Source organism: Eumetopias jubatus, unplaced genomic scaffold (genome assembly GCF_037043125.1).
Source record: "Eumetopias jubatus isolate StellerSeaLion01/CBP00866 unplaced genomic scaffold, mEumJub1_p1.0 scaffold_9, whole genome shotgun sequence".
Taxonomy (NCBI): domain Eukaryota; kingdom Metazoa; phylum Chordata; class Mammalia; order Carnivora; family Otariidae; genus Eumetopias; species Eumetopias jubatus.
This window is the reverse complement of record NW_028274815.1, coordinates 130,505,497-130,529,970: the sequence shown is the minus strand read 5'-3', so window position 1 is coordinate 130,529,970 and position 24,474 is coordinate 130,505,497. Positions and strand designations below refer to the sequence as shown.

Below are 24,474 nucleotides of genomic sequence, written 5' to 3'. Positions count from 1 at the left end.
TGTCACTGTATGTATGAGTAGACCACCTTCTGTTGATCCATTTGTCTGTTGATGGACCTCTCTGCCTTCCCTGAAGAAGCATTCTGCCCCAGCAAATACTTAGATCATGACTATCCTTTATTGCAAGGATCTTAATTCCGATCGTGCTGACCGATGGCTGAGCACTAGGGTATGGAATAAGGGATACATGGCCTTTGAGGGCAGTGGGGGAGGCAAACACATGCTTGCACGGAGAGAGCAGTGGTGGTGGGGTTGCCCGGGGTGCTGTGGACGCCATGGGCACTGGGGCTTGGCTTCCCCGGGAGAGACTGCAGCTCAGTCTCGAAGGATGAGCTGCCCAGAGCGCCTGCCCCGTGTCCTTCATTCACTTGGCGGAGGAGGAACACAGGGATCTGAAACCATGTGACCATGAACCAGGAGCCCTGGTTCTAGGCTCGGCTGCCTGGGCTCAGATCTGCCTTCCCCTCCCATAGCTGTGCATCCCGGGGCCAGGGCCTGAGTGTCCTCACCTATCCAGTGGGGTGGGGGATGATCGGACCTGTGGCATAAGCTTGTTATATGGATTAGACCTGTCCAGACCTGCCAGGTGTTTTGAGTGGTGCTTTGCATACAGACCGTGCTCAGAAGCAAGAGCTGTCATTCCTCCTGGGGGCAGGGTTGTGACAATGGGCCTGTGGAGGCTGGAACAGGTCGTGTGGGACCTTCAGGCCAGCTGTGCTTGCTTAGATGCTATCTGGAGGCACAGGGGGAACAGGGACGAACCTTTGTGGTGGATATGACCCTGCAAAGATCTCACCTGCGTAGGACTTTTCCTTGGCCTCCCAGGAAGCTGGTCACCCTGTCTCTGCTTAATGACCTTGAGCTTTTCTCCTCAAAAGCATCTCTTTCATTATTGGAGTGTGCCAATTGTTGTTTAAGGACTGTGATTTCGTGACTCCTCTTCCTGCCTTTGGACAAAACCTGTTCCTTCTCTGGGCCTCAGTTTCCCCATCTGATGGTGTTGGGCTGGCTAATTCCTAAGGGTAGTCCCAAGCACCTGTGCACTGGAATTCTGTGGCTCTTAGTGGGTGGAGTTTTACTTATGTACACCCACCAGAGATGGACAAAAGGTGAAAGTGAAGGAGAAGGGCTCCCTCTCATTTCTCTTGGGTTCCTGGACCAGGAGAAGAGACTCCGTGAGAATCCTCTTCCTGGGGGCGTGCCTTTCATCAACTGCCATTTTGTGCTTCGCCTCTCACTCCTGGCATGAGTTGGGAAGAGAGCTGGGGATGGAGACTCTATGGCCCCAGCTTGGTACGTCCTGATCCCTTTTCCAGATGCTTCTTTCTCTCTTTCCTCCCAATTATGAGACTCCTGAAAATGATCCTTTCTTTTCAGAGTGGGTCAGAGTCCTGTGGGGAAATGAGCTGAACTAGGAAGGGACCCAGATATTTATTGGTGACAGAACTCAGTTGAGCCAATGAGAGCCTGGGAGGAGGTGGTACACCAGATATCAACACGTTATTGTTTATCGTCTGTTTCCTCCATTCATTTATTACTTGATCTTCTGACTTAGAGCTTGCACTGCAGTTAGTGAATAAGAATGCCCTCCTTGACATGGACCCACGCCTCGCTTGTAACCACCACCCGAAAGACAGACGTGTGTCTCTGGTGGATGACTTTTGACCTGTCTTTGATAAAGGGGTGAGAATTTTCTCTGACTGGTTCTGTCCAGGGCCTTTCACGTGGAAAGTACTGTGTCTTGATGACACAGTGTTGGGTGTTGGGGAGATAGTGGTGACTTGAACTCGGTCCCTTCCATCATGGTGAGAGTTGGTACCTTGACCACATTTTCCCTCTTCCCTTTTGACAGAAACCCATGTCTCCCTTAATCATTTCCGGAGTCTAATAGAACTCTAAGGCCACGACTTGCAGACATACTCATTACTCAGGGCTCCAGCTAGCTCATTGCCTATGTGTTGTTAGGATCATCTATACCGCATCAACTTTGGTAGCAATCACAGGACTTTATTAATTATTATTTGGGGAAATATGTTCTGTACTAGGAAGTTCAAATAATGCTTGGAAACCAGATTTCTTTGTGTGAACCTTAAGAGCCAAGCCTATAGATTCATATCTAACCTATCACCGAAGATGTTAATAGTTGTGCTTTAAAGCAGGGGAGAGGGGTTCTGTGGCCAAATGTTGGGACATGGTGCTTACCCCAGCCCACCTTGGAGAGTTACCCTGCCTGTGAGCAGATTAAAGGCTCTGAGAGGTCCTGCCGTAAAGAAACCTATTTGACATTGATTCAGCGTTTTCCAAATGCTTATTAGCTTTAGAATTTGTTTCTTGCCCTCATAAACCCATTTAATATTCTTCAGAGCCAGCCTTCCACAAAGCACCCTGGAAACACTTGTGGAAATGATTTGTTTCAGCCGAAAACGGCCCAATGGCCAATGTAGATGGTCAGAAAAAGAAATCTGTTATTTGCAAATGCAGAGTTTCATTTGACTCGTTGGCCCCAAACTGAGGAACTAGTGCACTTCTCCAAGGAAGGAGAGTTCACTTCTGAGCAAAACCTCTCATCGATTCTTGTAATGAGTCATGTGAAATCCAGACCGTTGACTGGAAGGTGGGGGGTGGGTTCCTACGTGTCCCCCCTCTCCAAGGGCTCAAGAGGTAGGACATTGTTTCAGGCTCTTAGGGTGGAATATGTGAGCCACTTGTGTTCTCAGACAATCAAGAAGCCATGTCGGGGGCAGCCAGTGATCTGTAATAGGGCCCCTGTGACCTTCTTGGCATGTGCAGGACACCTTGGAAATAGTCTTTGGTTGAACAAAGCATATAGTGAAGTGTCATGTATAACGGTCTCTCTTTTTTTAAAGAAAGTTACAAGAGACATTCAAACGTAATAGCCGTGGGATGATGGGCAATTTCTGTTCTTTTCCTTTTCCTTGTTACCTCCTGGTGCCCAGGATTCTATTGTTGATATACATTCCCATTGGAAAAAGAAATATACACAAATATAAATAAAAATACACGTCTGTTCAAATAGACACACATAACACAAACACACGTATACACCTTGCTGAAATGATAGGATGCATAAACTAAGATAAATGTAAGTTGGTGAGTTTTGGTCTTAAATCTTTGGTTTCTAATAGTTCCTTCAAAGTGTGTCCTTTTTTAATTTTTCCAGATGGGCAGCAAATTTGGGAGATGGAAGCTACGGTGGATAAAGACAAGAGCCAGCCTGTAAGCACCTGGACGGGACGACTGAGCGCCCTGTCATGTCCCCCTCCCGCCTCCCTCGTGCTCTCTTTCCTTGCTTTTTTCCTCCTTCGTCCAAGTCCCAGAGCTTTGGAGCTAACAGGCACTCAGTAGGTATTGAGTGGACACATCAATTGAACATTTATTGGGCACCAGGCCCTCTGATTTGTAACTGTGGCATTGTGATAGACTTTGGGAGAGTAAGTGGCAATCCTTTGTTCACCCACAGCTGGAAGGTCAAGTGCCTCTTAGATAGAATCTCGCTTATAAACGTACAGGACGTGTCTTGACTCCTTTGAGAGGAGCTGGCTTGATGTGCTTGGGGCCTTGTGTAGGAATGTAGGCATTGTTGCAGTTAAGTTGATGATAGCTCCTTCCTTCCAGAACATGCTTTTTGTTGAGATCCCTGAGTATCGAAACAAGCACATCCGTGCATCGGTGAAGGTGAACTTCTACGTCATCAATGGGAAAAGAAAACGAAGTCAGCCTCAGCACTTTACCTACCACCCAGGTAAGAAATCTTCTCTGGAGGCCGCTTCGGTGTTGAGAGGTGAGGTAGGACATTATCCTCAGGTGAGGACACATGAGGTCTGCTCCCAGCTGGGTGACCTTGGGCAGGGGACTCAACCTCTTGGAGCCTCCATTTCCTCATCTGTCAAATGGCACCTTCCTTATAAGACTTAAAGAAATCAAATGCACGTAACGTGCTTAGCACAGCACACGGTAAGCAGATATGAACGATATTAGCTATTACTAATATTTTTCTTCCCGGGGAGGGAGGCAGACGAGGAGGGAGGCATGCGTGGACTTGTTGAACAACAACATGACCTCTGTCCATGTCTTAGATTTGCTCCTGATCGGGGGACTGAACCCTCCCTGAAACCTGCAGGATCTGTAGTGGACCCCGCTGTGGGTAGTCACGCTGTAGCCCTGTGGATTCCTGGGTAGATGGCCAGGCCAGGAGGTCTCATTCCCACAAAGTACTACAGCTCCCCAAGGCTGACACAGGCCTACCAGTCACCTTTCCAGGACTGGAAACCTATAATCCGAGACTATCATCCAGAGTATAATTTCTACCCTGTGACAGGGTCACATGGAGCCTCTCATGCCGGAAGCATGAGACCAAGGGGACCGTCCTGGGAGCCCAGGCTTGACGGGGCTTGGCTTTGGTGGAGTGTATCCAGGGGTTTGTCTGGTCTCTCTGGCCGTGGCACCATCCCAGGACTGACGTGACAAGCCGTGAGTGGCAGGGGCCTGCGGGGGCCCAAGACTATGGGAGACAAACTCTGGGAAGGTTCTAGACAGCAGCTCAGTGATCCTTGTTGTTCTATGGCACTCTCACCTCGTGCCTGTGGTCAGGAGGCCTCCCTGGGCCTGGCCTTGGCCCCTGCCTATATGAGCATGGCCTGAGTAAGAATTCAGTGCCCCTGCTCGACCAGGGACTGAGATGACGGGCTTTGAAGGGCACCTTGAGGAACGGTTCCTGGTTGGCGTCCGAGCTGCCTTTAAGCGGCCGAACCGCCTTGCTGCCTCTACTTCCTGAGGCCTGGCGGTTCCCTGAACTTGATTAGCATGCTGTCCCCACTACATTCGCTCCAGCGAGGAGACTGGGTCCTCAGCTCCTGGGGCTGGCAATGCTTTAGGAAAGGGTGCTGGGGGAGGACAAGGTCTGGAGACCGTCCTAGGTGCGGAGATGAGCAGGTATGGTACCAGTGCTGGTGGGAAGATGATTATAGTAACAACAGCAAGCCCTGAGTGCTTACTGTATGCCAGTCTCTGTGCCAAGTACCTTTCGCACATCTCATTTCATCTTCCTAATAGCCCCATGGGGACAGGGGGTGTGCTTGTTACTGCCAGGTAACAGATGGGGAAACTGAGGCCCAGGCCAGCAGGTCTCGTTTCCCCCAGAATGCTGCAGAACCAAGGAGATGGATCCACCCCCATTTGGTCATTTCCTGTTTCCTGAAAACCTCTGAGTGTCAACTGAATGCTGGTTGCTGTTTTAGGTGCTCAGGGACACAGCATTGAACAAAACAGACCAGAAAAATCCTCCCTTAGAGGAGCTGACAGTCCAGTGGGGGTGGGTTGTTCAGATAATAAGTAGGCACAGGAAAGATAGATTATTTCAGGTGGTGATAAGCATTACCAAGGACAGCAAGCAGGGAAGGGGGACAGGAGCTGCTTAGGGCAGAAGGGGGGGATGACAGAATTTTCCGTCAAGCCTTCCTCTCTGAGCTCTGCCCCTGGGAGGAGCCCAAGAACGTCTCAGGGCTGAGACAGGCCTACCAGCCGTCTCTCCGCTATTGGAAAGACGTACAGTTCACGTTCATCATCCAGGGTCAAATTTCTCCCTACGACAGTTACACAGGGAGGCTCTCGTCCGAGGCTAAGGCATGACGGAGCCCAAGTGTCTGCTCCCATCTCCCGGGACTCCTGAGGCCACGTTCCCAGCCACAGCCCACAACTAATCCTCTGCGCACCCCCGTGGCTCACTAAGAAGGGTGCACCCCGTGTGCTTCTCTCTCTCCCAGTCCCAGCCATCAAGACGGAGCCCACTGATGAATATGACCCCACCTTGATCTGCAGCCCCGCCCACGGGGGCCTGGGGAGCCAGCCTTACTACCCACCGCACCCGATGGTGGCTGAATCGCCCTCCTGCCTCGTGGCCACCATGGCACCCTGCCAGCAGTTCCGCTCGGGGCTCTCGTCCCCCGATGCCCGCTACCAGCAGCAGAACCCGGCGGCTGTCCTCTATCAGCGGAGCAAGAGCCTGAGCCCCAGCCTGCTGGGCTACCAGCAGCCGGCCCTCATGGCCGCCCCCCTGGCCCTGGCAGACGCCCACCGCTCCGTGCTGGTGCACGCCGGCTCCCAGGGCCAGAGCTCCACCCTGCTCCACTCCTCCCCGGCCAACCAGCAGGCCTCGCCGGTGATCCACTACTCGCCCACCAACCAGCCGCTGCGCTGCGGCAGCCACCAAGAATTCCAGCACATCATGTACTGCGAGAACTTCGCGCCCGGCCCCGCCAGGCCCGGCCCGCCCCCCGTCAGTCAAGGCCAGAGGCTGAGCCCGGGGTCCTACCCCACGGTCATTCAGCAGCAGAATGCCACCAGCCAAAGAGCCGCCAAAAACGGACCCCCGGTCAGTGACCAAAAGGAAGTATTACCCGCAGGAGTGACAATTAAACAGGAGCAGAACTTGGACCAGACCTACTTGGATGATGGTAAGACGCTTGCTTTTTCTCGTTGCCCATAAGGACGGGGCCCCCGAAGCATCCCCCTGCCCCGCTCCCCTAGCAAGTTCACTGTGTGGCCTGTGTATCTTCCTTCACCCCTCTGGGCCTCCGTGTCCCCCTCTTTAAGGGGTTTGAAGAAGAGAACCTTTTAATGCCTCTCCCGACCCTGTGCCCGAATCCTTTCCCAGCAGGACTTTTGGGGCGGCTGGTAAGAGGTTTAGAGGTTTTGCTACAACCAGTGCAACAGAAAGAGCAAATGAGGGCAGTTCTGGCCAAAGGAGTGTCCCCAGGGTCATGAACTGGGGCGGTTTAACCGCTTCCACTGTCTTTGCATTGCCAAGTAGAGACCAAGAATAGATCAACCAAAAGGAAGGAAGGCGAACCTTTTATTACTGGAGAGAGAAAAAAAAAAGTCCTGCTTGCTAGCCCTCTTTTGTGTATCTGGGGGAGGGTGAGTGGAGAGAGGGAAGGAGCAAGCTCGCTGAAAAGTGGAGCATGAATGGGGGGCTTGCAGGCAGGCTCCGGGCATATCTGTGCCATGGAGCCGCGGAACAGAGAGGCGCATTGACGGGAGGGAAACAGCGGGCTTCCGTTGTGGTGAGCCGGGCTGCTGGGGTGGTTGGGCCAAGGAAAAGACTCAGGGCGGCTTTGTGTGAGTCTGTAGGTGCCTGAGTTTGTGGGCGCGGGGGCGGGGAGGGGGGACCAGCAGCTGGAGGGTCGTCTTGGCGGAGTGGCGGGTGCGACGGTGGTCTGTGATCTCAGGAAGGAGGGGCCCGCTGTGCTAGAGGACTCACCTGGGATCAGCCAGGTGCCCCTGCAGGACAGAGAGGGCGGGGCCAGCGGAGCTGCCCCTTCCCTCCCCCCCCCCGCCCCCCGCTCCTGGGTAGGGGGGGCGCCAGAGAAAGGAAAACAGGTGGTGGTTCTTAGTAGAAAGAAAACCTGCACCCCTGGCTGCCATCTGCAGCTCCAGCTTCACCTTTTATAGGCAGCAGCAAGTGATATACCCTGAAACGTCAATTACTTCAGAAAATTTACTTTCGGGAACCCAGCCAAGTAATAGGAAGTAAGGCCAAAAGCTTCCAAATGGCCACAGCAGTTATCATAAAAACCAGATACTGAGTATCTGACACTTCGGTGGCAGGAATCCTCTGGTACTTACTCAGAGACTGTTGACTTTTACTTTTTGCGAAGTTTTGACAGTCTGGGTGATCTGGGGGTTCCAGGATTTCTGGTAGTTTCTACATCCTCTCTCTAGTAAAACTATTGATCACAGACTTCCCCCAAGGTGCATCAAGCAAAGATGTCTTCGGCCCCTTAGTATAGAGTCAAACTGTCCTTGCAAGGCTGACCTCAGGGTGTTGCTGTGTCAATAATTGATCTGTCTCATCCTGAATATTCAGACACAGGTTGAGTTAGGGTCACTGTGCTCGGTTTTAAAAGGGAGACCCAAGTGCAATCCATCCTTGAACAATTTACACTCCAGATGGTAAAGATAAAATTTTGGTTGCTTATTTGAAAGGGGGCTATCTTGTAGAAAATCCATTTCATGTATAATGCCGAATGCGAGCGGATAAATGAAATGTGGCTGTAACCAGACCTCTCTCCACACACGAGCTTGGGGGATGTGTCACGGTTGAGGTGCTTTCTAACAAAATGTCTGAGCGGGCCCAGGTAACTTGCCCTAGCTGACTCTGTGTCTGGTGGTTGGTTTGGTCTCCCAGAGCTAGATGTGTGCCAGCCCCTCCCTCCTGTCTGTCATTCCACGTTAAAGACAAACAGTGAGGGTCTCTGTTAGAGATGGCGAGTTAGTCCGTGCCCTGGCTCTTAGGGATCTCTCAGTATCCAGTTGGTCATGACTCACCTTTGAGGGTCCGTCATGGCCCTAGACCCACAGAAGTGCTTCCTGTGTTCACAGAAGCCTGAGTTGCGGACAAAGCAGCTGAGGATAGAGACCCTTTAGGGCCTCCTAAATGCCTTTCTGAACACAGGCAGGTTCAAAGTCATGGTGAAAGTGAGCTCTTGGCAGGTCAGTAACATGAGTCGGCCCTAAGGATGTCTCGGAGAACTGAGTGCAGTGAAATTGCTTCTCCTGATGGAGACTTTTTCTTGAATACTTTCTGCACACGCCCAACTCCATGGGATTTTAGGAGATATTCTCTGAAGTGAGGGTTCCATGGCTTAAAAACGTAGGAAAAAAAAAGAATCTGTAAAACCAAGTTTTAAAAAACTTGTTTACTGCAGGACTTCTCAGTGCCTTTACTGAGACACTGTATTTAGGCATTATCAATCTCTAAAACGAGAGATGTAGTCCTTTCTAGAATTACTCAGTCACACGTAAGAGAACGTGCAACTCCAGGGGGTGCCGGTCACACTGCCTTTTATTATTCTCTCTGTGAATGGAATCCTGGAGTGGTACAATAAAGGCAGGCCTGGAATCCCTGTTCCCCAACATTCTGGGGAAATAACCTTGAGGGAATTTCGGAGTTCAGAAGCCCAGTACTGCCCCCATCCCATACGCCTGTATTCATGCTTCTGCGTTCTGTGGCTTCACGTGGGGCCAGAGCAGGACAAGGCAAGAGAGTAATTTCTACCTGTGTGGCTTCCAAAAGGCAGCGAGGTGGCTACTGGGTAGATGTTCAGTACTTGACTGGCAGTGTCCCCAGGCCTCTGTGCAACCCAGGTCCAGCCGGCGTGGCCAGCCGTGCCCCGTGTAAGCCCCAAACAGCACCGCCACTGCGGCTCCCAGGAAGAGGTATGTGCGCTTTGGTCTCCCGACCGCTGAGATTTCAGACCCCTCCAATGGAACATGCTCGGATTCCACTGTTGGCTTCGCGGATGTGGGATTCAGACTTCTCAGTTGACTTCTGACAGGCAAACTGGAAATCCCTGGGTCATTTCTCTAGTCCAGTTGTGAGACATCCTGGGCTGGGAAGCTCTTTTTCTGTGCCTTTTACGGATTACGCCAAGGGGGCCCTGCCCACGGAAGCCATATCTGGCTGCCCAACCAGGAATCGGCATGTGCTTCCAGTGTGCGGGGATTTCTCACGTGCCCTTCATGGGCCTTGGGATTTGGGCAGAGTGTGCTCTCCTTGGAAAGTTCGAGAGAGCAGGCTTAAGTGTTTCGAGGGTCAAGGGAACGTTCCTCAAGCTGGAAAAGGAAGGGGTCCCCAGCAGACTCAGGTCCACACATAACAAATCATCTTTGAAGTTGAACGGGCCACTTGACTGTGATCCCTGGAAGCCCCCATGTTTGGGTTTCTTTTCCTGACCCTTCAAGCATGGTCCAGAGGGTCCTGTCTGGGCCTTCCACCTGACTCTGTCATGTTGCATTCCTGCACATAGACCGTCTGTCTGGGCCCCACTTTGTCTTGGAACTCTAAAATGCAGCTTATGCTTTCCCCACTCCAAGGACTTGAGACATTTTCAGAAAGTCTCATTTTGAGCTGGCAACATAAGTGAAATTCCAGAGCCACGTGCATCCCCACCCCTTCCTCTCCCTACGCTCCTCCACCCACACCAGGCACTTTCTGTAGTTTTTCAGAAAGGTAGGCTTTGCACACGCACTCCCTTGTTTTTTCTCTGCCCTACAACTTCCTTGTTCTGAAGACCCTGGTTTTACCTGGAAAACACCAGCAGTGAATGAATTCTTCCCTCCTTCCCTTCCTGCCTCCACCCTCTCTCTCTCTCTCTCTCTCTCTCTCTCTCTCTCTCTCTCTCGTTAGCCCCCCCTGCCTGTAGGCTTCCCTCCTTCCCTCTGTCCCCTCCATCCTGACCTTCCTGCGCTCCCCCTGCAGCTCCCTCCCACCCCTAGGTAGTGGCTGGTTACCTACTGTGTGCCTGGCGCTGTTCTGGGACTTGCGTACACAGGCGAACAAGTCAGATGAAGTCCTTGCTCGTGTGGGGTAATTTTTCAGTAAAGGAGATAGACATTAGTATGTAAGGTAATAAGCGTATTTCAGACGGTGATAAAAGGCCGTGAGGGAAATTGCACAAGGTTAGGAGCGAGAGTGTGGCCGGACGGGGGTGGTGTTGGCCCCTGAGACCCAGTGCACGGAAAGGCTGCTGTGGGGACAGCGTGGGCGGGTTTTGGGCAGTGCAGTGTGATTTGATTTACCTTTTAAAAAGATGACTCTGACCGTGTTTGGAAAATGGACCACAGGGAGGCAAGAGTTGGCCAACGGGGGCTTTACTTTGTTCCAGACAAAGCCAGATACAAAGAGCGAGAATCTGTCAGCAGGCGAGTTATGGAGGGGTGACGCATCTTACAGAAGGTTGCGTGACACGTCCTCTCACTAGTGCGATGACTTAAAATGGGACTGGAATTGTCAAAACGGGACTGGTTCACAAGTAGCTCTTGGATTGCCGCTGCCTGGAACGATGGGGGGGCGGGTGGCCGTGCCTCATCGGCCCAGGGCACTTGGATCCGGGCAGGTAGGGAGGGTGTGTGCCGCACAGGCCCAGGCAGGGGAGAGGCATGGACAGGCTCCGGCTGGGTGCCACCCACGGCACAGTCTCTGCAGAACCAGGGGCTCTCGGGTCATCAGGCCATCTCACCACAGGCTCCGCATGGCGGGCCTATGCCATCCGCCTCGAGATTCAGCCACAGACGAGAGGACTGAGGGACAGGGGGAGGCTTGGGACTCTCAAAGGAGTTCCTCGATCCCATTCTGGAAATGTCTTGGGGAGAAAGGATGTGGTCTCGGTGACGCTGGAGTGTCCGCCAGTGGCTCGGGAGGACAGCAGATGGTGTGCGCGCACGCGTGCGTGTCTGTGAGCATTCCTACAGGTGCAAAGAGCAGAGACCAGTCTGGTTTTGGATCTGCGTCTCTGGTCTTTGTGTGAACTACTTCAAAAATCATTTATTGTAATACATTGAATGAATTTGAATCTCTCTCCACATATTTCAGTATCGAGATACATGCACATTCAGAAATGAGTCACGTACTCTGATTAACCACTTGGACCATGCATGACATGGAATCATGGTAGCACCCCAGCAGCCCCCATGGGTCCCCCCTCCTCTGTCCCATCCCGCGGCATGGTCACTGTCCTGCCCCCTAACCCCAGAGATTCGTTTTGCCTTTCTGTATAGAAGGACATCATACAATGGTGCTCACGGGTCTCGGCTTCTTTCCATCAGCCGCGGGCCTGGGCAATCCAGAGATACCGTTGGGTGCAGTCGGGGTTCGTTCATCTCATTGCTGTGGATCGTTCCACTGAGGGACCATCCTGTCGTCTCTGCACCCATGTTTCTGTCGATGGACATTTGGCTCATTTCAGTTTTATGAATAAAATTTCTGTGAATTCTTCTTTGGGTGCCCACACACGCGGTCAGGAGTAGACCTTTGCCAGACACTCTTCCCAAGTGGTCGTGCCAGTTTATCCGCCCCCGGCAGGCATGGGTGGCACAGGAGGTCGTCCGAAGCGTGGTTCGTGCTACTTGGGGTCTGCCCTCACTGCTGATGAACATGCCTGGTGGTGGGGGGTCCGGGCTGCAGACCCCGGGCACACCAGGCGGGTTGGGTCTCAGCTACCGACACTCTCCCAGCCTGTTTTCTCACTCGTGAAAACTTCACCTCTCGCTCGGATACTCAAACTGCCAAAGATGCACGAAGATTTGAACTTAGAGTTGCCAGCCAAGGACATAAGTCTCTTGAAAGATGTCCAGCGCTCACTCTTGGCTCCATTAATCACAATCGTGATGATCACAGTAGCTCTGCTTCCCTTCAAGTTTCTCGTGGCGCCGTCTCCAGGCTTACCTTTATCTTGGCCCTTGTAGCCTCTTTTTTGGTTTGACAAGAATATGCAAAAAGCAAGTAGGAAAAGCCTTAGGAGAAAGCATGGATCTGTCACCGGTTTTCCGGCAGCAAAGAAACAGTGTAGATGTTCTGTTCACCTCGGGGGCCAACACAGTCCCAAGTTTCACGGTCCCAAGCTCCCCCACCCCCCAACCCAGGGAAAGACCTGGCCGGGAAGGTGAGCGCTGCTGGTCTGGCCCAGGGAGGTCAGGTGGGCGCCGACAGCTTCCTTTCTCCCCTTGGAAGAGCCACTCGGGCACGGGGGGAAGGGCTGCGCGCACCCCTGTGCAATTCTCCATGGAGGTGGCTGCTTAGGGCTGGCAGGCAGCGCGGAGCCTAAGGGTCAGCCCCCCTGCAGAAGCCATGCAAGGCAGTGGCCTGCCCTCATGCTTTCTGTGTTCTGCATCTTGTTTTCATCTTCCCCTTGCCTTGCGTCCAGTTGTCAGTGTTTGCTCAGCGTGACTCCCTGCGACGTGAGACACCAGCTTTGAGTGTCCGCTCCACCGCTGACTTATGCCCTCGGGCAGGTGACTGCCTGGCTGTGCCCCCACCTCCCTGTCCATCCCGTGGACACGATCCCCCCTCCTCCCTCCTGGGGCTGCCGTGAGAAGTGTGTGAGTGGATACATGCTAGAAGGGTGCTTGGCGCAAAGTAACGTTCCATAAACGTTAGCGGCTGTTTTTGTTTAGGAGCTTAGCGGACTTCTTGCAGAACATGGCTTACATTTTTTAAAAAGGGTGTTTGCATAGGAAAATAAAAAGTTGGCTATTTTGGTCTTTGGGGATGGGGACCCCTAGGCCCTGTCTCCTCACATGGCACGGGCTCAGGGGGCCCTTCCTAAGCTACCTTCTGGGGACCTCGGCGTGTTTGCCTGCACGAGGAGATGATGCCATCTGCCCGAGGACTGCTGGAGAGGCCAGTTAGCGTGGCCCCCGCTGTGCTCCCCTGGCAGAGCATGGACCAGTGGCCCAAGTTTTGCTAGCCGTGCATTGGCAGAGGGGCCGAGGGAGTCGGAAGCTGGACCCACCAGCGTGTGAGAACCCGGCCAGGGAAGAATGGACAGAGGGATGAGCAGGAAGGGGGGAAGGAGCTGAGGGGGCCTGGCACAGGTTTGTTCAGCAGGTCAGGAATCTTTCCTGGGGCTGCCCAGTGCTCACGGCAAGCCTGTGACAAAGCAGCTCCTGTAGGGGAGGGGAGAGGCGTGCACAGCCCATGGTCAGCCTGGTGCTGCCAAGAGCGGCCCATGGGCCGGGCCACTGCGTCGGCCCCAGGAGGGCTGGGGGAAACACGGGGATCGTGGATTCTAGTGAGGACCAAGCAGAGTGGTTGCCTGGAGGGGCAGCCCAGAGGCCACGGACGCCTCGAGAGTCGGCTTCTGGTGCCTGTGGATCAGGGTGGTGCTGTTCACCAGAAACCAAAGCCAACTTTAATTCACACGGCCGTCCTTAGTGGGTGCCAACAGAGTCCCGCCCTGGCTGAGGTCTTTGGTCAGCATTCTTTCTTGAAGTTCATTTGAAGATGTTTATATTTTATTTAGGCAGTATGTTCACATGCTTAACAAAACCATATAAAAAGATCCGTCCAGCGCAGTCTTGCTCCCATTTCTGCCCTGCCCACCCCCCGCCCCCGCCACCGCCTTCTAGAACAGCCTTTCTCAACCTCATTTTCTTTACCACCACCCTCTCCAGCCAGGCTCCTTTTGCAGTTCTTTCCTATCAGTGCCCCCATGAGTGTCAGTCCCATAGATACACTGTATATCTGCTTATGTACCGTGGCCCTTTGTAGGGCCACAGACTATCATGATATATAAGATTTCTTCACTCCCTAAGATCCAGTCTTCACCCCCTTGGGAATGCATGCTATGGAGTTTCTTTATGTGATCATAGGCAGGTGCAAATATGTTTTCCTATATTCCTCCTTCCTTCTACAAAATGTTGCAGATCTACTGCCGGGTCCCCCGTGGATGGGGAGTTGGGTGTCTCTTGTACAAACAGCACGTTTGAATCTGTCACCTGCTGAAGGGGCGGGTGGGTATGTCAGGGGCTGGTTCTCAGGAATGGGAGGGCTGGTCTGAGGGTCCAGCCTGGATTCGGGGGCCTGTGGGGTGGAGAGTTTCTGGGGTCATCCTGCCTGACTTGCTTTCATTCTGGCCTCACCACTTCGCTCTTGCGTGGCCTGAGGCAAGTAACTTACGATGATGGCCCCAACTCTGAGGGTTCTGGTGATAATGGAAAAAGGGAGCCTCCTTGGAAGGAAAGCACTTTGGCCAGTACCTGGTATGCACGGTGAATGCTCAGTAGTTATCGGAATACTTTACCCCCCGGCCCCCGCATCATCATCATCATCTTCATCATCATCATCATCATCAGTTCTGGGCCATTGCTATGGTCTGAAATATTTGGGTCCCCACAAAATTCATATGCTGAGGCCTAACTCCCAAGGTGATGGTATTAGGAAGTGTGGCCCCTGGGAGGTGCTTAGGGCATGAGAGCGGAGCCTCCTGAATGGGATTGGTGCTCTTATGCAAGAGACCCCACGGAACTCTCCCTAGTTCCCTTCTGCCATTTGAGCTTATAGGGGAAGACAGCTGTCTATGAGGAAGGGCACCGAATCTGGTGGTGCCTTGATCTTGGAACTTCTCAGCCTCCAGAACCGTGAGACATAAATATTTGCTGTTTCTGAACCACCCAGGGGCTTGTTATAGCAGCCGGAACAGACTAACACCGCCATGCAGGTAGTCGGGGCCGAGCTGGGCTTTGAAGAAGAACCCAGAGGCTGACTCAGCCTGTGTCCTTATGACTTTGCTAGGCTACTTCTTGTGAATTCAGCAAAGGATATTTAGAGTCCCACTAGGAAATTCCAAAGTCCAGGAAACTGCTTGCCTAGAGACGAGCCCACAAAATTCCCAAGGGCTACTGCTGGAAGATCAATTAATGAGCTAATAGCAGGTCTGCATCCCTCTCTTTCAGGAGAGGGAGCATCATGTAGGTACCTCCGTAGTGGCATCTTTATTTTGCCCCTCTTGATATTTCCCCACCTTCTAAGAAGCTCAGATTTCTCGCTGTGCCACTTAGGTGTCCTTTGATCCCAAATGATGTGTACTTTGTGTTGCTAGCTCATGTAAATATAAGGAGCCACCTTCCAGTGGAGTCCAGACCCAGAAATCCTCAGCCATCTTTTTGAAATTCTGCAGTGCAGATGTTTCCAAAGGAATGTGCTCTTGCATTTCAAGGTCAAAAGCTCCCAAACCACAAGAAAGTCCGTTCTCAGACTCGCTGTCCACTCAGCCCGCATTCCAGAGCAGCATCTGACTCACAGAGAGCAGACAGGGCCCAATAAAGAGGACCGAGAGAGACATCACTTGGTGTCATCAGATGGCCCCACAGTCATCCACCAAAACCCACGCTTTTAGCTGTTCTGAGTCATTTGTGTGGCTATCATTTCTACCTCCAAGTGAGGTTATTGTCTTGTGGTAACAAGTGAATATCCTTGTGCAGGAATAAGGTGATCAGTAAAACAAGATTTATGGGTAGATCAGCACCCAAACCTGCTTTGAAAAGCTCTTCTCTGTTTTCATGCTTACTAGCAGAGAGTGCAGAAATGCTGAGGCTCACTTCCTCCCTAGCCAGTGTGCTGGGCATGCCGGAGACTTTGCTCCTTGCAGGATGACACAGTGACTGTTGTGAGCATCTTTATGTGGAGGGCTGTGGTTGTGGTGGCTCTTTACTCGCCCCAGGCCACAAGCCAAGATAGTCCAGAAGTTTTGTATTAAAAAATACGAAACTTCACAGTATCCGGGCTAGCTGTAATTTGTTTCTCTCTAGAAAAGTAGAGCTTGAAAAGCAATTTAGTTGTTTGAGGCTCTGAGTTAGATGCATGGCCATTAATCAAATCTTCTTTTAATGCTGCCTTTTTCTCTGTACCCCCCACCCTTTCCCCCATCAAGAAACCCATTGCAGATAAACAGTAGAGCTTTATTTACCCAGAAAAAAAAAATCTTTTATGAAATAGCCCTGGTTTCACTCCATTCTGTAGAGTTGAGATTTGGGTGCATGTTGTTTTTTGTGGCCTTTGGGCATAGTGCTGGACTCTTCTCTTGCCCTGGGCCCGTTCGGCTCTATTTTAGCACGAATTTTCTTTTACTTTTCACCCTCTCAGGAAAAAAAGAGGGGCTTTGTTCTCAGGGAATGATGAAACCATTTCTCTGGCCCTTCTCCATCACAGTCTGGACACCTCTTTAATTTGTTAAACCTGAGGATCTGGTTAAGCTGAGCCTGGGCCTATAAAGGCAGGGCAGGGGCCTGTTTTGCCCATCCAGGATGTCAGGAGTCTTTCCCTGGGCAAAGTCAGCAGCAAACTGAGGCTTGAGATTCAGGAACGAAGTCTGTTCAGGTCCTCAGCAACCAATCCTGCCACTTTAAGGCTTTGGGATGACATCTGCCTCATCTCTTTCAACGGCCGTGAAATCGGATCTCTGGCAAGCAAAATGGAGCACTTCCTGGTCATTTGACAATGGACGCTGAGCACCCTGACTTGATTTTATGATGGGATTGTCTGTTGCAAGTGGTTTGGACTTAAGTTCCAGGCGTTCTGCAAACCAGCAAATGGGTTTCATCTGAAGCCTGTTAGTTCCGCCATCCCAGGAAAGTTGAAAGGACACTCCCTGGTTGTTAGTTTCCAAAACTCTGGACAGAGTGGAGGTTCCGTTGCATAAGCTGACTTATGTGGACGACGCCTTTGAAATGTTCCGCAGCCGGTTCTTATAGATTTCTGGAGGTTGATGGTGTCTTTTTGAATTTTCAGCTTTACTGGATGCCTAAAAAAGAATTGACCCAAAGTTGATTAATGCACCCTTTCCACTTCTTACAGATGGATCGAGTTGTGGTCTGCTTCAGTACTTGGAGGAGGGGCGGCCAGCTGGTGCTCCATGGGCTCCATCTAGCCTGCAGATATTTTGGTTGGCCCACACAGTATTTTAAGAAATATTTGGATTAGACGCCAACGTTTAAAAACCAGGAGATTGCACATAAAAATACAGATTTCAGGCTTTCCTTGGAAAATCCAAGAATTGGCCGCCCTGGGCCCCACGTTCTGCATGGTGGCTAGCTGGAATCAAAGTCAAGGCTGGCCTACTGTAGAGACCACGCCCGTTAGAGCACATACCTGCTCTCATCTGCAGCCCCCCACTCCTCCCTCCTGTCTCCTGAAGATGGTTGCTGTGTGTCTGCTGTGAGTGCGAACTCACTCAGTCAAGGTTTCTTTCTGACCTGTTAGGCATTTGAATTGGTGACTCCTCTTCTGGAAGGGCCACTCCCATCCGTGGCTGCCTAACTCAGCACTTGGTAGTCGGCCGCACTTAGGAGGTGTTAGCTCCCTCCGTCTTTCTTCTTTCTCCCTCTTTGTAGCTGGGAGTAAGATTTTTTTTGTTTAAAAAGCTTTTATTATGAAATATTTTGAGTATACACAAATCTAGAGTAGCACAGTGTACCCACGTACCCACCACTCAGTGTCGATGGTTATCAACTCACTGCTGATCTGGTTTCTTCCATACCTCCATCATCTCCCACTCCCATTTTGTTGTAGTATTTTGAAGCAAATCCTAGACATCAGAAATCCCAGATAGCAGAACCATATCATTGCATGTGTAAATATGTGCTGTGTATCCCTAAGAGGAAAAGATTCTGCAAATACTCCTAATATTCTTAGCATGTATGAAACTTCGTGAAAATGCTTTAATATCATGAAATATCCAGTGTTTAAACTTCCTGTTGTCTCATACCTATCATAAAGAGTTTTTTTTCCCCCTTTGTTTTGTTTTCATTATTTTATAGTTGGTCTGAATCAGGATTCAGACCAGGCCCATACCTTGTAAGGTGGGATACCTTGGTTTCTCTAAGTCTGCTTCAGTCTAGAGGTCCCCCCCCAGAACTGTTTTTATTATTATTATTTTGTCATTTATTTGGTAAAAAATCAGCTTCTTTATCCCATGAAATTTCTTACAGTCTGGCTTTTGGCAGTTTTATTCCCAGGGTGAGGATCAGCATCATCATCCCCCCGTGTTCTCCATTTCTTGTAAATTGGCAATTGATTCTAGAGGCTCAATTGATTCAGGTTCCACTGTTTTGGCCAAGATGGCCTCATAGCTGGTGGTTGGTCCTTTTGTCAGGAAGCATATGATGTCAGGTTGCTTCTCTTTTGGTGATGTTAGTAACTGTCCCATAGTGCCTAGCTCCATGGATTCAGTGGTGCATTAATGGCAAAATGGTGATATTCTGTTCTAATTCTGTCTTCCCTTCCTCTTCTGTTAGTTGGAAAACTTCTATAAAGAGAAATGTCCCTTCATCAACAATGGTAGAATTCATATAGGCAAAGAGGGATGAATGCTTGATTCTTTCCCTTTATTTACCAGTTATTAAAATAATGGGTCGGTTCCTTAACATCCTCCAGGGGCAATCAATTAGGGTTTTGTGTTTTTGTGTGTGTGTGTGTGTGTGTGTGTGTGCCATAATGAACTCATAGATTTAAACATAATTGATGTTTTAAGATTTTAATAGACTTTGGGTAGTTCCTTTTGTCCTCAATATTTGACGGACCTCAATAATATGACTTCCTCTCCTTTCTTTCTCTGGCTTAGCAATGTGCTTTTTCTGAGGTGTTGGGGAGGAAAGAATCCTACATGTAGACTCAGGGTTATGATCTCTACATGTGTGAAGGGGAAATCATAAATTAGCACTTGCATGCCAGCTGACGGAGGTGTTCCTCAAAGCATTAAGGAGTCTTTAGCTTCAGAACAGTTGGAGTTTGCAGGGCAGGAGAAAGTTATGTATTGATTAGGTATACAGGGCTCCTGTAACCAGAACCTGAAATTAACAGCAGCTTAAACAAGATAGATGCGTGCTTTCTTACATAACAGCACAGGCATAAGCAGTCCAGGGCTGGTATACTGGCCACGAGGTGCCAAGGCGAGGCTCCTTCTGTCTTATTCCACCATTCTCAGGGTGGTGCCCCCATCTGCATTGTCCAAGATGGCTCCTGGATGGAGATGAGGGTGGGGACAAGGAGGAGGAAAGGCATGCCCCTTCCTCTCAGCAGGGTAACCTGGTAGGTGATCTCTTACATCCCTTCATCTGACACCTCATTGGCCAGAGTCATGTCATGTGACCACACTGAGTTGCAAGGGAAGCTGGGAAATGTAGTTTTAAGGATTTGTATTTCCCAATCACAAAACCCGTTACTCTGGGTGACAGGAGAATAGATTTCAGGTCTCTGCACATGAAGTGTGATCGTAATGGGAAAAGAGCTCCAAAAAAGAGGTTGGATATTTTGTAATCTTTAATGTTCTTGGGAGTTTCTTCATCTATTCTACAAGTATTTATTGAATGCTTCCCATGTGCCAAGTGAGGTTTTTAGGTCCTGCAGACACAGTCATGCATGAAACAGATGGAATCCCTGTCTTCATGGAACTTACCTCCTAGTTGGGGAAAGAAACAGACAGTTAAATAGATATTATAATGTCCAATGGTCATAGCACTATAAGGAAAATCTAAAATAGAACGAGGCCTCAAATGTCCAGTTGCTGATTCTCCCCAGATTCAGGGACTACTTCTCCTCAGTCCAAGAACCCCCAGAACATTTTCTTATCTTTTGGCCTGAATCAAGTTTCTCAACCTCAACACTATTGACGTTTGGGGCTGGATAATTCTTTGTGGTGGGGGCCGCCCCGTGCACTGTGCACAGATGTTTATCAGCATCCCTGGCCTCCACCTACTGGATTCCAGCCGCCCACCTGCCCTGCCCCAGTTGTGACAGCCAAATGACCCCTGGGCATAGAGAACTGCCACTAGTTAAGAACCAGCGGTCTGAAGGATTTAGTGCCCGGTTCTGGTGGAAACAATGCCTTTCTAACGTTGAATGCTGACCAAACTATGTGGTTTTTTGGTACGTGGGGGCCCGCTCTAGAAAAAGGCTTTATTTGTAGACTGGAGAATTCTTAGATCTCTCGGGGTGTGTAAAGCCACCAGGAGCTAGTTTCTCGCTGTGTACCGTGGATTTACTGGGGAATGCCCAGGACAGTGGCTTCAGGGTCAGATGCTGATGAGTAGTTGAAGTCGAAGGAAGCTTGACTTGGAGCCTGCTTTGCCTCCTCCTTGCTTGTGGCCTTGGGTGAGGCATGTGTGAAAAGTGCCCCACAAAAAATGGGGAGGGCTGGTAGTATGGGTACAGCCTCCCTTAGCATGGGGTTGGTGGGCTGGCGACCTCAGGAAGCTGCCAGGAGCCATCTTGTTTGCTTCTGATCGACTGCTTGCCGATTCATTCATTCCTTCTTTGAAAAGATATCCGCTGGGCACCTACTGTGTGCTGGGCTTTGTGCTGGGTGCTGGAACACAGCAGTGAACCCAGTGGACGAGGCCCCTCTTCTGATGGTCTCTAGGGGAGAAAATGTTCATCAAAAATCAACCAATAAATAATGAGACTTTCAGCTGGGGCTAAGTGCTCTGAATAGAATAAATGAGGTGATGGTGGGGGAGGGAGGAACTTCAGATGGGGACAGCCAGGGACAGCCTGCTTGAGGAGGTGGCCTGGCCCTGAGACCTGGAGGAGGAGGTATAGGAAGGGAATTCCAGGCAGGTGGAACAGCATGTGCAAAGGGCCAGAGCTGGGGGGAAACCTGATTTGTGTGGAGGGCAGAGAGAGGTCTCGGGTGGCTGACAGCCACGGCCAGGAGGTGAGTGAGAGGGAGGTTTTGCGGGTAGGCTAGACCACCCAGGGCCTTAGAGGCGCACAGCAAGAGGTCTGGATTTGATTCTGGGAGGGAAGGGAAGCTGTTGGCAGGTGGCAGGGTGGGGTGTGTGTTTGCTAGGCTGGCAAGTACAGGAAATAATTATGACAACAGTCTCTCGCACTTCATGAGCATGCTTGGAAGGCAGAGCCTAATTATCATCTCCCGTCACAGCCACGAGCCCAGGCCGAGAAACAAGGGGAGGGTTTGTCTCAGTCACAAAGCTAGAGGCCCAGAGGGGCTGTCAGAGGTGCCCGCACATCGATGACCTGAGAGAGTCATCTAGATACAGTTCATAAACAGAATGGAGCTTTGATCTTGGGCCTTTTTGCTCCCTCCATCTGATGAGACTCCAGAAAACGGGCCTTCACGGCAGACCTGCCAATCTGCCTGCCTCCTGGACACCCCCACGTAGATACCCCACGGGATCCGATGCCCACCCAACTCTGTCCCTGTCTCCCCTGTCCGTAGGGCTGCCTAGGGAATGTGGGGGTGTGGCCTTCGGCAAGTTACTTAATACCTGTGACCCCAACTTCCCCATTTGTAAAAGGGGGATCATAACAGTGCTTTCGGTTTAAATGACGGACACGTGGCTGGTGCGTGTAACGGGGCAGCCGCAGTAGGCACTTAGCAGGGAGTACCTGGCGGCTCGTCGTCTCCCCTGTCACCATCCTCATCTGTCCAGAGCCAAGGAATGGCCCATCCCTCCATCTGGGATATGCCAGCCCTTCGTTAACGTCCTCTCGTCCGTTCCAGGTTGAAGCCATCTGCTCAGACACCGCAGTGCGCCTCGTCTCAGGGCCCCCGGCCCGTCCGCCAGACACCCCCCCCCCCCGAGTGAGGGGCGCGGGTGTGGGTTGCCGTCTTGTCCTCACTAGCAGAGCACCAGAAGCAACTCATGTGCCTCTTAATAAGACACAGTTCCCGAAGAGGGTGCTGAGCAGCTGAGACAGGAGTTGAGGGGAGACCTCTTCCTGTTTTGTGTTTTTATACTTACGGATTTTTTTCTTCTTCTTTGCTATCTGCACGTATTCCTTAAGAAAATTGCAAAGAAAAAAAGAAAGAGAACACAGTTCGGGTCTGAGAAAGGATCCTGCAGGCTTGTACAAGAAATGGGGGTTTCGAAATGGAAAGCTGTTAGTTCTGCTTACGGGTGCGTCTCACCATTTGGACGCGAAGTTGTCCCTCTTGTCCACCCCTCTCAGCTTTGAGTGGAGGGTGCCATGTGCCTGTGCCGAGACTTTCTTGCCTCTGAACTTGTGCACATATCATAATCTCCGCCTGGAATGCCATCCCCTCCCTCTTGTGCCTTCTGGAGTCCGGCCAGTGTTTTGAGGCTCTGCCCAGCTCTCTCCTCTCTGCAGCAGGGAGGGGTTCTCCTCCTCCAAGTCCTGGAGACATGCACGGCCCCTGGCAGATGCTGTTCATCGCTATACCTCTCAGGGGTTTTCTGTTTTTTTCTTCCTGGCTCAAGTCCAAGTCTCTGCGTGGGAAGGACTACCATCTCTGACTTGTCTGTACCCACAGCTTCCCCTGGGATGGCTTTGCACATAGTAGGTCCTTGGCAGCATTTGCTCATGGCCCCCCTTTGCTCCAAGCCTCACCCAGCTCCCTGCAGCTAAGACGTAGGGAATTGAATGAATATCTGAGAACAGAATGGACATCATATGCTGCCTGGCTTTTAAGTGATGTAAAACTGTTCTTTCTAAAACAACAGTAATACTTATTTTTCATAATAATAGTAGCTAATACTTCGATGGCACTCATTGCGCGCCAGGCACTCTGCTAAGACGTTACTGTACTAACTCATCTAACCCTCACAACAGCTCATGAGGCAAGTACTTTTATTTACTCCCATTTTACTTTTTTTTTTTTTTTTTAAGATTTTATTTATTTGACAGAGAGAGACACAGTGAGAGAGGGAACACAGCAGGGGGAGTGGGAGAGGGAGAAGCAGGCTTCCCGTGGAGCAAGGAGCCCGATGTGGAGCTGGATCCCAGGACCCTGGGATCATGACCTGAGTCGAAGGCGGACGCTTAACGACTGAGCCACCAAGGTGCCCCTATTACTCCCATTTTAGAGGTGAGGAAATTCTAGCCCAGAGAGGTTAGGTGAGTGACCAAGGTCACACAGTCAGTGAGTAAATGCCTAAGTCGTTCTTTCTTTGTTTTTGAGGCAAGATGCTACATCTTTCCGTGGGAGTTCAGGCGTGGAAATAAACAGCCCTGTGACATCTGCTAGCAAGGTTTGGTAGTGCCTGAAAGCGGGGGACAGCCTGTGTCCCAGTCCCAGAATCAGGCCTCATCGGGAGGCCTCATCAGGACAGCTTTGGAACCTCGAGCTGTGCGGTTTTGCGTGGGGAGGGAGGGGGGGAGTCTAAATCCAAAGAGCTGCAAAGTGGAAGTGAGGAATGTTTAACAGAACGCCCATAAAAGAAAGATGTCGGCAGTCCCCATCCAGCCTTCACAGCAGTGTTTTCACAATACTCAGTGTGAGTGATGGGGGCATCTCCGTTGTCTGGCATGCCAGGGCCTGGAGCTTCGCGAAGTAGCCTAGAGCCTCGGCCTTGACCGTCCTGCTGGGACTGCGCATGCGCGGGGAGGCAGCGGCCCGGCGGTGGGCTCCTGCCCAGCGCCACGCTCCGCCGGCCTCGGGCTCTGCGGGCCTCCCCGCATCCGACCGGCCGGGCAGAGGCCGCGGGGCCCACGAGAACATCGATTTCTCGCCTCCAGCCAGCCGCGCTGCCCGGCGCTGGGCCATCCTGCGGTTGTTGGGACAGCAGAACCCAGTGCCATGGAAACGATTGTGCGAGGCCCGAGCAGGCTGCCCGGAGAGAGCGTGTGCGCAGTAGCCTCGGCGCGGCCCTCCAGCGCCCCGTGATTCTGTTGTGCTTGGCCGGGGCCGGCGCTGGGCTCCGCAGTGCTCCTTCTGCAGGGAGACCCGCGATCCCCTTCCCTGCCCGCGCCAAGAGGCTGGCCCAGCTGGCACACGCTGTCCTCTTCTCTCTGCCGGGGCTGCCCGCCAGCTCCCGGCTCCTCCCGCAGATAGCGGGTCCCCGGGGCCCGGCTGGCCGAGAGCGAGGTGGCCGGGGACGCCCGGAATGGGCATCCGAGCTGGCCTGGGCTTCCCTCTGTAAACAGCATGGTGTTTGCATCCTGGGGCTGGCCAGGGCTCTCCTCCCACTGTGGTTCCAGGCGTTTCTGTCGGGGGGGGGGGGGGCGGGGGCGGAAAACAGAAACCAGCCCTGTGTTCTCCAGGCTGCCAAGCTTCTGAGAAGTTAATGCCTCAGCCCAGGAACTGGAACCCTCTTCTCCTGCCGACCCCTGGGGACCCTTTCAGAGGCAGGTACCAGCTCCCCCACCCTGGCTGGCTTCTTGTTTCGCTGTGATCAGAGAGAAGGTTCTAGGGATGG

The 24,474-nt window shown here is 51.7% G+C and overlaps 1 protein-coding gene across 5 annotated transcripts in view; it reads left to right on the top strand.

Moving 5' to 3' along the window:
* Positions 1 to 24,474, top strand: part of NFATC2 (nuclear factor of activated T cells 2) — a 137,545-nt gene that overhangs the window by 90,089 nt on the left and 22,982 nt on the right. For all 5 annotated transcript variants that reach the window (XR_003612581.2, XM_028125194.2, XM_028125191.2 and 2 more), the window contains exons 7-9: positions 3,182 to 3,237; positions 3,637 to 3,763; positions 5,784 to 6,473. Coding sequence is in view for 4 of the 5 variants with exons in the window: in XM_028125194.2 (XP_027980995.1) it covers positions 3,182 to 3,237; positions 3,637 to 3,763; positions 5,784 to 6,473 (873 nt within the window). In the remaining variant the exon portion in view is untranslated. The remainder of the gene's footprint in view (positions 1 to 3,181; positions 3,238 to 3,636; positions 3,764 to 5,783; positions 6,474 to 24,474) is intronic.